The sequence below is a fragment of the Tubulanus polymorphus genome, chromosome 2 (assembly GCF_964204645.1).
Source record: "Tubulanus polymorphus chromosome 2, tnTubPoly1.2, whole genome shotgun sequence".
In the NCBI taxonomy this organism is placed as follows: domain Eukaryota; kingdom Metazoa; phylum Nemertea; class Palaeonemertea; order Tubulaniformes; family Tubulanidae; genus Tubulanus; species Tubulanus polymorphus.
This window is the reverse complement of record NC_134026.1, coordinates 27,331,509-27,345,626: the sequence shown is the minus strand read 5'-3', so window position 1 is coordinate 27,345,626 and position 14,118 is coordinate 27,331,509. Positions and strand designations below refer to the sequence as shown.

Sequence of the window (14,118 nt, the reverse complement as noted above, 5' to 3'; positions counted from 1 at the left end):
ATTGGTAAAAATTGTTTCAACAATCTCATAATCGTTGCAATTTGATTGACCATCAACGGAGAAAAAGTAGTTCACATGATTATTATAGTTCAGGTCATGTACGTCAAGCCATCGTCCGAACATTTTGAATGCACCTTGAATGCATTCACTGAAGCGTTCAAAATAATATAAGATTCTTGGTCAATTTCATCGCGGGACTGCTTAAGTACAACCACGATATTGGATGTATTATCTGCAAAATATGCAAATAAAACTTTTAAGTAGCTTTTATAATCCTTTACCACAAGACATTAAGCAGGTTTCGATAAAAATCGTAGTCACAATCACATCCTGTCATTCATCAAAAATCTAAAAGTTGGAACCGAAAACAGGAAACAGTAATACTGTATTACAAATCACATATTGGCATTCAGAAAAACATATAGTTTCATCATTTTGAACAGCTTAAAAGCTTTCTTATCTTGAAACGTAAGTGCAGAAATTGCCAATGATATTTGATTGTATGAAGAATTTCCAATTTATGCTATGCGATTTTACCAATAGGCCTAGTCTTGTTTTGATGATTAGATAAATGTTGTCGGCTTGTATTCGATGAAACTCATTTTTTACTCCTTTCTTTATTAATTATGCGAAGAAGCTGGCTTTCATATTTTATTAACGTTATTCCATACATCTATAGTATCAATCAAATTATGGAGAATAAAATCAGATCACACCATAACCATTCCTAACGAATGTGTGTTAAATCTACTCGCAGATGTCATTGGCGCCGTTCTTCTCGGATTCTCAATACACGCTCTGTATTGAAAACTCAGATTTATTTGCCAGAGGTTTCGATGAAAGAAACCGAAGAAACGTGTCAAACAGCAAATATGAGATCACATTTCTGCCGTGTTGACTGGCACTGCATCAAACAAAACACATCCAGGAACCTGTCGTGACTGCATTGCTACAATTGATTTTTATATAAAGCTAATTTTTGTAGGAAATGAGAGAACAAGAATTCTAGCGTTCGAGCAATTCAACACTTCGGTACTACACCATGATGTCGAGTAGCGAAGAAATAAAAATGGCCGAAAAAGAAATTACATGATAACATTCCTACTCATATCAATACGATACGGAGGCTATATATCTGATATGAATCATTATCGCAGTGGATTTTATCAACGAAAGTTCAGAGCGAAATTGAAGCGTTACTTATCGTATTTTGATATCAAAGAAAGCTGAGACTTAGCCAGCATCATTTCGAAACTCAACCAGAATATATGATAACTCTAAATATGAACTATTAGTTGATGCAATAAATGCATCATAAACATCAACTGTGATCAAGCTTTGGTGTGTGCCTGCTTTCATTACACGTCCATCCATCAAGACAGAGGAAATTATGCCATGGTTGAGAGAATATGTTACCATTCACCAGTGCAATTTATATCCTTGTAGCCTGCCAAAAGCATAATTGCTTGCCTGACTGTTTGACAACTAGATCATTTGTTTAGCTCCACAATACTTGATTAAAATGAATGGCTGATTATGTTTTCTGTCAATATCCATTGCAGATTTGAGGACTAACTCAATAATAATGAACGTTTTCAATCACAAAATGATTATCAATTTCTCTACCATATCTGGATCTGTGTGTGGTGTAGTACATCATAGCTAATGGCAAAATGCTGGATGAGTAGTATATTGAATTTCATACTGCTAAAAGAACAAGCTAGGATTTCTAAGAATAATGCTTTTCTGCCATGCGTGCGTTTTCTAGCGTTTCTGCAGTTGGTTGAGATGAAGGATACGTTTTTATTTGTAAATACACCACAAACCGGTACCATTGCAACTTGTCAGTTTGGATGAAATGAAGCCAAAATAATTGCATTGGTAAAGTATTCGACGAATCGACTGAATTAGGATATTGCATTAGTCCCATTCTGTGTGTCTGTCAATTATATTTGACAGGAACCCTACATAATCTGTTAAATCAAATTGCATTTGGTAGCCAACGATTTAAATTCGATTTATTAGGGATTGAGGAAAATGAAATTTTGTATACACCAGTATACAACTGTGAAGACCTACTGAAGTTGATTATCCAATTGTTGCATTTTCTCTTCTCGCAATGATGGAACGCAAATTAATATAATTCCAAGTTTGGTGACAAAACAGGGCTTCATAGATGATTAGATATAGAGTGTATGTTTCGGGAGGCTGATCACATCACAAATATACATACAATGAAATAAACTTAAAGCAAAAAACCCCATGTGTTCGGAATTAACAGAGGTTATAAAGACGTCGGATAAAACTGAAGCAGAAATCTGGATATGAAATTAATCAGGTGAATAATTGAATTATTCCCAGGGTAAGATGTTTCGCAGTCTTCACTGTGATATCCACTTGCAACATGAAAATGCTTTCATCGAAATCGGATATGGAAGCAACTGTAAAATGCCTGAAATGCATCAATGGGCAAAGTTCATCAGTGGAATGTATTTTTGCAATCCGATAATGGCCATGATGAGTTTGAAAACTGCAGTTGTGGGTTATAAAACCTAAATGTTTTTTTGTGGGGGTTATCGGCTTCAATACCATCCATGATAACTAACTAACGATCTATTTTTGTGTCATCGATATAAAGATACAAGGAACAGGTCATCCCGGATGAGAAAATTGATCCATGAAAGAAAATATCACTATACATGTATATACGGCCTAGCCATGACAAAATATTAATGAAAAAATGAAAAGTCTGACGAGAAGCACAGAAACTGATTAGCACACAGCAATATATCTGTACAAGGTTTCAGGATCATGTTCCACACCCCGTATCGAGAGTACTAACTTATATTCATCCTTCTCCAATTCACTCATCATTAATAATTCGTAATAACATGTAATGATGAGCATTTGATTAAAAAAATCCACGCAAGATAAGCGAAAGAATTCATCGTTCGTCGCTTAGTGACGGTCTCATGTGACGTATATTTATCATCCAAGCGAATTTAATCTTGGAACAATTTTTCACTTGTTATACGATGAACAATCACAAATGAGATGATTAGAATCTTATCCGTGTGATATCATATCCAAAGTTTATTCGGGTCCATTTAATGCTTCAATCATTTTTTTAGTCTTTATTTTGAACGTTGCGCCATAAGTATTTTTTTTTTATTTCACGTCTAAGCGCCTTACGTCAAATAGTGTTTACCTGAGTATGGGTGTCTGGTATATCGGTGGATTACAAACTGTAAAGATGTAAACAAGTGTAAGGAACAGGTGTTACACGTTAACTTAGTTAAAAGGAATTTGATCAGATAATTGACTATAGAGAACGCAGCTGAAAGAGCTAATAAAAAGATCGTCGCATATTTCTGCTAAAGAACTATAATATACGTATATGTACGGAACGTTGTCGTGTCGATATTTGTGTTATTGTCTGACGCTGCTCGTTGTCTGATCTCAGGTGAATCTAGCAAGAAATAGTTTTATTGCGCTGTTTAGATGATTAAAGGGTCTGTTGATCTCGATACGGAAAATGATGAACAGACACGCACGAACGAACGAGAGAGAGAGGGAGACCGACCAAACATCTGCGATGACTCTCATCGAAGATACACTGACGAGAAAACAAGATAATCACAATTGATTTTCATTCATGTGTTTAGAAAGAATAAGTGACAAAAACATTTTCGGTCAGAGTTTATTGGTTTGCAAGAATGTTAATTAGTCGTTGCGTATATACTTCTACCCTTCCATTGCAGTTCCATCTCTCTGGAAGGAAGCGAAGATAATCTATGCAGTTGTCCACCATGTCATCGTGGGTAATTTCATTTGAATTATCATAATGGATATTTCATTCAAGGGTTTGCACGAGTGCAATCAAATTAAGTCAAACTTCTATGCGAGTCAGGCACGACTATTCATTAGTTTGTCCATGTAATTAACAAGGCGAAAACCGTGATATTCCCACCGAACTGATACAGTGATGGATCGTCCATCAGTAGATGCGCTATCAAACTGAAATATCTAAGTGATATATTTCCTCTAGAGATACAACGCAATCAGACCACGGGACTGATGATACACGACTAGCCACTATATTGTTAAACCCAATTTCTATCCTGTGAAGAGGTGGCACAAACACGAACCACTTGGGACATCGGTACTCAATATCTGATACTTAACATACTATAATCCATCATGCGCACAATATTCATCTCTGCTCTCTGACAATAGAATTGATAACTACAAGCATGTCTCCTTCCCAGCTATACTCGCTAATATACCTGATTTATGAACAACAGTTCATTTCATTTTTAAATTGATCGAGAAATTCCGATCTCATGAATAAACAATAATTACAGAAATGTAATCAATCATACTGAACTGAACGGTAGCGTTTTAAAAACTTTGTATATGCAGCGTTTTAAAAACATCATAACACCGCGACATATTAACGAATTATTCCCTTCAGGAAAAGGAATTTATCAAATATTGCCTGAAGATAACTGATATCATTCATCACTTTAACCCTCAAAATCTATTTCACAATTTGCACAAATGACGTCTTATCTCATGTTAATGCTTCTTTTGGCTTTGCTACCGTATATATATATTCTCATACTGTGTATCTATATATATACTGTACATTTCAATTCTCAGCGCAGGTAGATTTTATTGTTTGATGTCGAATACCAGTTTACAAATGATGGTTTGTGGTACAAGTGTGTCGTAGACCACTTCTGTCATTCCACACATTATCAATTTCCAATGTACATATGTATAGTATGGATTCATATTCGTTAAAATGGATTTAACAATATACAGAGAGAATCTGTTTTGCTCTAAATTCCTTTCACTTCAGTTACCCCTGGAGAAAGTGAACAGTTATCTTCTCCGTTGAGCCGAATGGTGGTGGGTGGCTGTTTTGAACCTCTGGCAGTAGATCATAAAAGCATATGTTATCTTTATGAAAGGAATTAAGGAGATTAACAGCATCTCAAAGCATTTGTTTCTGGTAATGTTATTTCCAGTTGTACGAACAAATATCTGGTTGTTGTTATCCTCTTAATTCTTTTTTAAACCTTATTGCACATAAATAAATGTTATCGATTCAGCAGGTTTTGAAGATATCTGACATTAGATGGTTAACACCACTCTTTCATAATGTTCTATTGCTATTTAAGATGTTAAGCAAACTGTGTATAAAATTTTAATGATTTATGTTATTGATTGAGAACGTCGAATGTGTGGATGTAAAAAATGAGTTTATCGATAAAATGCCATAATTTGAAGTTTTCTCAAAATAGAACCAACGAGTTCACGTATCGCTTCACAATATGGGTTGGATATTTCATCCTGCCAGCAAGGCTTTCGTTCTCATCCACTTGTGTCATCGTCCTACTCAAGTGATATCCGTTTTAGAACATTTCAACCCATCGAATCGAAAACGATGACGATTCGCAGAAGGGCTTTCAGTATCCACCGTGATGGAGGATTGATGCAGCGGCTTATAGTAAATGGATTGCCAGTAAAATAATCCACCACAAATACAAGGGTTTGCGAGCATGAAAATTCAAGGATTCAGTTTTCCAGAACTAGATAATCTGGAACCGGTTACTCAGGAATAGATTGTTTTAAGTCTCTCGCTAAGTCAGTTGAGATTTGCAAACTATCAACTATCAATTTGGGCCAATTAGAGGGATCATCTACTCAAGAGTTTTGTCATGATCTCCGGAGATTTGGTCCACACTAAATGTAAGCCATCAGTGATCAGTGAAATGTAAATTTACTAGTGCTAATCCCGATGTAAGAAAGACGTCTAGTTGATCTCATGCGTCATTTGCGTCTTGCTCATGCCAATTTTATCTCTTCAAAGTCCGGATCGTTCAATCAGGCACTTGAATGTAAAATTTCTCTCGACCGGAGAGCGTTCGATGTTGGAGAAGTGAACCTTGAAACACATTCATCAAAGCATCATCAATCGATCGTACAGGCCGCATTAATACCACATGGTGGCAATTATCAAAATGCGATTACAACGCGTTACAATGATAATCAATATAAAAATAGACTCTACAAAAACATCAAAAATTTTCAATGAATTAACTAAGTACAATTATATAAACATGTAAGTACGATATAGTTGAAGTTTATTAAAAAACGAATGAAACAGTCGAAAAATTTTAAAACGTTCACAAACAGTCTATTTGCTGGTGCCAAATAAAACATTGAATTTCTGATTGCAATGACACGAGATCAACCTCTATATACTCAAACACAAATGATCAAATAGTCAATCTAATATAAACCATCATCCGTTTAATACAATTCCCAGCATGTAAATGGACAAATTAACATTTTCACTGTATAGTGTCCAGCTATCTTTACACTATTTCCCAATTTGGATCAAGATTTCGTCAGTACTAATAGCTAAATTAGCTTATCAGTGACGGCAGATCAGGCAATTTATTCTACGCAGAGATGGCTAAATCCATCCAGCATACCGTAGTTTATTGGGCAAATAGACCTCACTCAGAAAATCCATGGAGATTGAAGATAAACTCTGAATTTCAGCTTTGTGCCCCCAGTGAATCATTTTGGTCAGCTGGAAATAGAAGATAATCATTAATTGTAATCCTTACTACAATACAATGAATCATTATGAATAAAACTCCCTTTAAAACTATAGCCGCTAAATATTTATGTAATGTTTGCTTTCTTATCAATGAAAAATGGTTTCATTTTAGTCTGTGCATTAATGCACAAGTTTAGATTAATCTGACAATGATAATAACATGTCTTGTGGCAAACATGTAATGTAGGAGAATACAAAAAGATCAGAAAAGAGAGAACAATATAGTACTGTATGGTGTAGGGTATGGTGTCCAGATTATACTCTCTTTACTCATACTATGAACAAATTAAATCACAGCCGAGAAGATGCCAGAAAGAGTAATAAACCTAGCCTGGGAGCAATGGGGAAATATATCTATGGCCACACACATAATACGTACAAAGATAAGGATAATATGACCACTAAAACTCCACAGCAGGAGCAAGATAAATGCTCTGAGATTAACTAACTCATTTCGATCAGCAGTTTCTATACAAGATACACTCAATACAGCTAGCTGCTATACTGGTCTTCTTCTATCGTTTACAGAACCTCAGTGACACTTCTTGATCACAGTTTTCGATCACACAGCAAATACCCCACGTATGCTGCAGAGGCTAATAAAAAATCTCATAAAGTAACAAATATTGCATCATAATCTCATTTTGTAATCTGGACGAGATGAAAATCAGTATGCTGCCACGACCATAAAGGGCTTGTACAATCCAGAAATGATCTTCATCAAAAGCCTAAATTATATCATATCCCAACACGACGATAAACCTAGATTGATACAGTATCGCATCAAGTCACAATTGTATTATTTGGTGTAGGAAGTATCGATGCACCAGGCTACAGATCTATAATTTCATTTGTGTCATAGATAGGAAACACAATATCATCGTATCAAATCAATCGTTAAAATTGAGATCAATCCTGAACTCAGATTTCTTTATGAGATGGTAGAACCGAACACTAATTTCTATTAAAAAAACATCTCCTTCGAAACAATTTTCCACAGTATGATCTAGATTTCAATCAGAAATATTGTAATAGTGTTTAGTTGATTCTTTACTCAGCTGATGTTATTGGTTTAATTATGAATTTAGAATGACACAATAGGCCTGAATTCATATTGATGTAGATACACCGGTACATGTCAATTGTTCCAGATCAGTGTCTGTACAAGAAGGGAAACATACTGCTCCCAACCCTAATGGGTGATAGCGCCAGCTCAAAATGAGCATCAGTAATGGATTATGGAACTTTCTATATAAACTAACCTCCGCTGATGCAATTAAGCAACATATCAAATTGACAGCATTTTTACGCAAATTTCCTCGCGGCCATCTCGTAATTTCATTAACTTATCCACTATTTTTGGGTTTATTTTGGACGAAGATAACATAACTATGCGAGGGAATCTACCAAATCATGTTCATTCACATCAAAGTGCTTCAAACTCAATCAGTCTCCGAATAATGCACCAGAAATCACATTAACCACTACTTAATTATTAGAAAGCAAAATAGCCGTCTCCCAACATGTTAATACTTATTCACACATACCTCCGCCTGCCAGACTTTATTCTGTTGAAAATATGGACGTTTTTCCAGCTCGTTTGCTTTAGCTATATCAGTCTTCGTAAGCGGTATAACAACCTCTTTGGAAATATGCAACCTGTGGAAATGAATGCGAACAATTTCAATATGATCGCGGAAACGTTTTGAAACTTTAAAAAAATCTACATTTCATTTGATGCGTAGATGGAATCGATTAACACTAAACATCCACAAATCTATATCAAGATGTGTGAAGGTTCTATATCAAAAGGTGTTAAACTATTTCAATATCTTACTCAATCACTCTGTTTCTATTGTTTTGGTCGTGTATAAATATCTTGTAATATTCTCCTGTTCTCAGTACGCCTGATGATGGCTAATAGTCTCTAGCCGAAACGTTGCGCAAATATATATATACTCATCTATTCAAGTTTCTCGTTTTGGCTGAATTTATTGTGGGATTTCTCTCGTTAAACTATATCTCATCAACGGATGAAAATTTATGAAGATTCAATAAGAGATCGAATGTGGAATAGATTGAATACGTTTTGAACCTGTCTTTTGTATGTACGCTCCATTAAATTCTTTTCTTGAATGGTAAACAAGCAGGTCAATAAGTAAAGTAATTCTCAGCTACACAGTGGTATTACTGGTAATCGCTTATGGTTTAGAAAACAGATACAATCTAAAATAGATCTGAATATTTTACTCAGCAACACTACGAATTAATGCCGCAGGCACAAAAAATGATCGATGCTCAGATTGGATCGAGACACGATCGACCTGTGGGTCATGTTTTATTATGTTCTATTTCACTAGCAGCGGAAAGTTTTCAAAGAAATATTTGCCTAAAGCGTTCTACTTGAGAGGAATATTTTACAGGGATGTAAATACAGCTAAACGTGTATGTACTCCAAGTTCGCCTGAGTTGAGCAGTTATTCTCATAATTCTTCAGGGGATTGGACAGCTACCAAATTGATTTCTTTTAACAGATTTTTGCAACGAGGAGGAAAGCGCTGAGTAAATTTTCTGCCCGGTGGCTCATTCCTAATCAAGTCTTCAAAGGACATACGTATATCCCGAAGCTGATTCTTAAATATAGATCATGCAGATCGACATATAATACTTGAAAACATCAGAAGCATTTCTGAAATAAAAATACGCGAATCCAATCGATAAACCTCTCATGTGAAATGAATTCATCCTTCAACTTTTTTTGTTCTATACAGTTCTTTTCATCCGCACAATATACTTAAAAAAGATTACTTATCAAGGGGAAAATACTAATGCGCCGTTATATCCCGTAGACAATACTGATTAGATGAGACTAGGTGCAGGTCAAACAGAGAAAGTTGGTTGTAATCCTTATGAGAGTAATAACTAAACATTACTAATGCATCTAAGGGTATCAATCTACTGGAACTAAAGCTTACAAGCAAAATAGGAAAAAGGCATCAGGGATAAGTGTGAGCAAGACGAATGATATTGCTCAAACATCAGTGCAGAATCCTATGAAAGAAACTGCCAGTGTATTGAGAACTGATTCAACGTAGTTTTACGTAGTTAATAGAAAGAACGAATGGGGAAATGAAGATAAAAGAGCAACTGTGAAAGAAAAAGCAGAATTTCCGCAGGAGAGGCGTTTACAGTCACAATTTATCATTCGAAAAGTGTCCCCAGACAGACTCACCACAAATTGATCATGGATCTGGATATCAAATAACTGAATGATCGATTTTTGTGGTAAAATGTTATCAGGTTTCGCCGCGCCATATGTGTCCCAGTTACCGCCTACCAAATATACGTTATTCACACGGGAAAATAACTTGACAACATACGAAATATTGTAAAAGAAAAATGACACCTCGTTTCTCTGTGATCTCCTCAACTAAGGCTAAAGAACCAATGATTATATTGTCAATAGTATCTAATCAACAGATGTCAGATAAAATAGATTAGTGTACTGAATGTGTATTTTTTAAGAATCTCCATTTTTTGACATACACATAAAATGAATCATTCTAATTCCTGATGGTTGTCAAGACAACTTGAATTCAAAGAAGAATTGAATTGAACCTAAAGAGCATTGGTATATATTGTCATTATGTCATCAAAAGAACTAATCCCATGAATGCCACTGGCAGCAATTACTTTCATTTTCTAATTATACCTCGTCACAAATACTGCATTTTAAGGAAATTCTCCAAAAGTTTTCGATCACTAATTAAAAACACTAATGAGAGCATCATCAATGAACTGGAACAATTATATTGCCTTTTCTAACTTCAGGTGATTCAAGATTTTCAAATAATTAGATTACCTCATAATGAAAATTACAATATGCGTACGGTACATCAAAGTTTTCAAAACAGATTTTCACATGGGAAACAAAACACACCGACATCACATACAAAGACAGATTAAACCCATTTACCTTTCTACATCAGATGGAAGAATGCCAAGCCAGTGAATTGCCGGAACAGCAAGATTATGCCCCTCAAAGGATAGAGACTGAAACGAAAGTACAGACGTATTGCATTAACCATTTTGATGACTGTTATGAAGCAACTCGGTAATATCTAGGACTATATAACATAGCATTTCCTCAACAAATACGTTGTACTAAAAAACACAACAATCAATAAAATAAAAATTTCAACATGGATGACATAATAAAAGATTCTAAATACCCGAGAACCAAATTTGTAAATACACATAATTTCGATGCCTGAAAAGATTGAGATCTTCAATTACTTTGGTCTTAAAGAAATTTTTTTTTCATATCCCATGAGGGACTTAGATGAGAGGAGCAATAACCAGGTAACAACTTACCATGAGGATCAGCATCTACGAGAGCAAACATTGGGATATGAAAGATATCCCAAATCTTCTTCACCATCAATCTTGTATTCACATCTGGGAAACCTTTTCCCTGCAATTGAAAATTACACATCTAGTAGCTATAGCAGAAAACCTGAATAACGCATTCAATTTGTGAATGGAATTTTATAGCTGAAATGCCACGGGAGACAGCAGTAATCACCATGATGAACTGAACACCATTTAATCAAAAATATGGTCGCTTTTTGAAATGGCCCAACAGACTTCATTCCTTAATCACAAAATTGGTTGAATAGCATTCCAATACAAATCATTATTCAACCTAGTTCTGGATATGACACGATAGCAAAATTTGTGAAATTGTTAGTAGGGATTTGGTATGCAATGGGATGCAAGCGATAGATTCCTGGCAAATTAATCAATGTTAAATTGCAAACAAGAGCTTCACATTTATCATGGCAGCAATTGAAAAGTCAATTCCTGTAATGTGTTCAAACGTAATTACTTATCATGAAGACAGGAGAGCCACTCTGTTAAGTGCCCCCAACGTTCACACGAGTTGCTTCACACATTTAATGTAATGAAGTGAAACAAAGAGATACTAGCACAACTCAATCATGAAACCAAATACAGGCCGACAGTATATATGTCTTGAAAAGATCAAACAATCAAGTAGAAACTGATCAGAAGCTATTTATGTCAACAAGGTAAACTATAATTTCATACTAGTTTCGTTCAGCATCCCTACTGTGACAAGAACTAATTAGATTTCGTTGTATGTCAGATTCTAATCTTGTTGACAGCGCAAGTACTCAGACTGCTAGCACTCTTTAATAGATAAGATTTTCTCTCAGCTTGATTGATCTTCATTAAGACTCCAACGCATTCTTTAATAGAAAATGGTGCTGTAAGGAGACATTAACGACTGTGTCTGACTAAAAATACAAGAATTTCTACACAACAAAATTGGTTAGCGGCTTTTCTAAGGAAAACTTTTTCAATGAATCTGGAAATCATCGAACAAATCATTAGGAACAGCTTGACACAGAGCCGATTAATTCAATTTTCCTAAGTTTATACGCCGTTAAATGGAAGCTAAGTTAATATATAATCAAAAGCAAATAAGCTCAAGATTTCTAACACTTTGTGAAAAGCGATCCTATAGAAATATTTAATTCATTATTCCAAGTTGCTTTTTGGAATGATCATTACTTAAAAAGCACTGCTGATTACCCGCCATTCAGGCTAGTAATATTCATCTAATGGGTTTTTTCTCATTAGCAAGAACGAAAAGGCAATTTCATGTTCAAATGTTGTACAATTTTAGCTTTTTTCACAATCAGGCTATTCCACCATAGGTATGATGGCAAATAGTGCAGAATCAAGACATTCTACTGTACCGTAATCACAATACATGGGTACAATTTCTGGCATATTCCCTCGTCAAGTAGCTTCTGGAAGGTAGCATCTTTTTCAATAATCAAGACCAACTTTGCATTTGTTCGTATATCTGTTTAGATAAGATAAGGCATAAAAACCTGCAGATATAATGAATACCTTTATCTGACTATGTTAGTACAGGTTTACTTTAATCATGCACCGACATCTATGAATACATTTGCGCACAAATGGAATTGAAAGCTGATTAAATAAGCCTATTCTTTACTGATATGGAAAGAAATAATCAAAGAAAGGGTATACTTTCAAGTCCAACTATATTTGATGACACCAATACTCCCTAAAAATGCAATGAAAGCACATTAATTACAGGAATTGAACACTGATGACTAAAAACACTCCTCAATTAGATAAAGTTTTATCAATTTCTTACAGAATTTGATGCACTGCAATTAACTACATTTCCATCTTGTTCTGTATATTGTATTTGACCAGCTATGCAGCCTTTGGATGTGGCTATCTGCAAAATGGAATAGGCCTAGATGGAAGCTTGCTGAATAGCCTAGATGAAATCTAGTCATGACTAGAAACAGAATCTGGTATACACTGGGGTTTGGTGGCGACTTGATACTTACCACATGAAGCTGCCATCTAGGGACTTTTAGCATACAGGATATATTGTCAATTATATCATCTACTACTGCTTGACTTGCAAATAAGTTTTTATCTTGGTAAAATATATCTCTAGATTTAATTGAAAAATATGATAGACTATTGAAACAGCTAGATATAGGCCTACTGGATAATCCAGGGTCCATTAAAGATCACATAGAAAAGGAACTGGTACCTAACCTTTTTGTGCAAAATGAATTTGTTTGCACCAATTTGTAAATGAGTGAGATAACTTTCAATGTAAGTGCTGTGAAAATAGTTAAAAATAGCATTCAGTTGACTTAATATCAATACCAGTACTTATTTGATGTGGAATGACATGCATACATACCATATCTATTGACTGAAGTGGCCACATTATACTTCAGCACCGTCATAGATGGATTCAATTTCATTTGCAAACCAGTTTCTTCATGGAAACTGAATAAATACAGCGGTAAGTGACCCAGAAAATAAAACTCTAAAATAATAGTAGGCTCAGGCCTACTGCCGGGATCGAAAGGCCTTATTCTGGACATAGAACTCAGTTCTATGTTCTGAAATACCGGGTAAGTCTAATTAAATCAGGTTACCTAATGTTATCCCAAGTAGAACGAGAATCATAGAGTAGAGATGGTGGTTCACCAAGGCTCAAAGTTTTCACAATGGATAGCATAATTTGTTCTATCTTTTTCAAAACTGTGTCGTCCGAATCCCTGAAAATAATTTGTGCACTCTAATAAGACTCTATAGGCGCTGAAACAACACGTTGGCAGAATCTGGCGAACTTGCTCAGTCAGCTATCATCATCATTCCACATTTCTCATAGCCAGCCAGGCTCTCATCCAGAAAAGGCAGGCTAGAATTTTTTCGTTGAGATAGACGGGAGGCATGAGGATGGATGGACGCATGTTGGGAATATTAAAGGTTCCTAGGCACGAAATTCGTCAGTGGTTCTGTTTTAATACCCAGCCAAGGGGCAATTTCTTACATAGGCCTATTCTTCAACGCCGTAAAATCGTTTCAACTCATCACAGGCAGCTCCAATT

At 35.3% G+C, this 14,118-nt stretch overlaps 1 protein-coding gene across 1 annotated transcript; it reads right to left on the bottom strand.

Moving 5' to 3' along the window:
- Positions 1–6,198: 6,198 nt before the first annotated feature.
- Positions 6,199–14,111, bottom strand: LOC141900056 (meiotic recombination protein SPO11-like). Its single transcript, XM_074786766.1, has 13 exons — positions 14,061–14,111; positions 13,663–13,785; positions 13,422–13,510; positions 13,271–13,337; positions 13,054–13,162; positions 12,852–12,938; positions 12,722–12,758; positions 12,421–12,530; positions 11,012–11,111; positions 10,870–10,907; positions 10,614–10,690; positions 8,185–8,296; positions 6,199–6,607 (listed from the first exon to the last, which is right to left on the bottom strand). Coding segments are annotated over exons 1-13 (1,071 nt in total). The 5' UTR covers positions 14,063–14,111; the 3' UTR covers positions 6,199–6,487.
- Positions 14,112–14,118: the final 7 nt, after the last annotated feature.

Bases quoted from the DNA above. Each gene is read 5' to 3' on its own strand.
- LOC141900056 (XM_074786766.1), bottom strand. The intron at 10,691-10,869 runs GTATTTAGAATC...CTTTCGTTTCAG, and splicing joins TTTACAAATTTGGTTCTCGG to TCTCTATCCTTTGAGGGGCA. The intron at 6,608-8,184 runs GTATGTGTGAAT...TTCTATTTCCAG, and splicing joins ATAAAGTCTGGCAGGCGGAG to CTGACCAAAATGATTCACTG.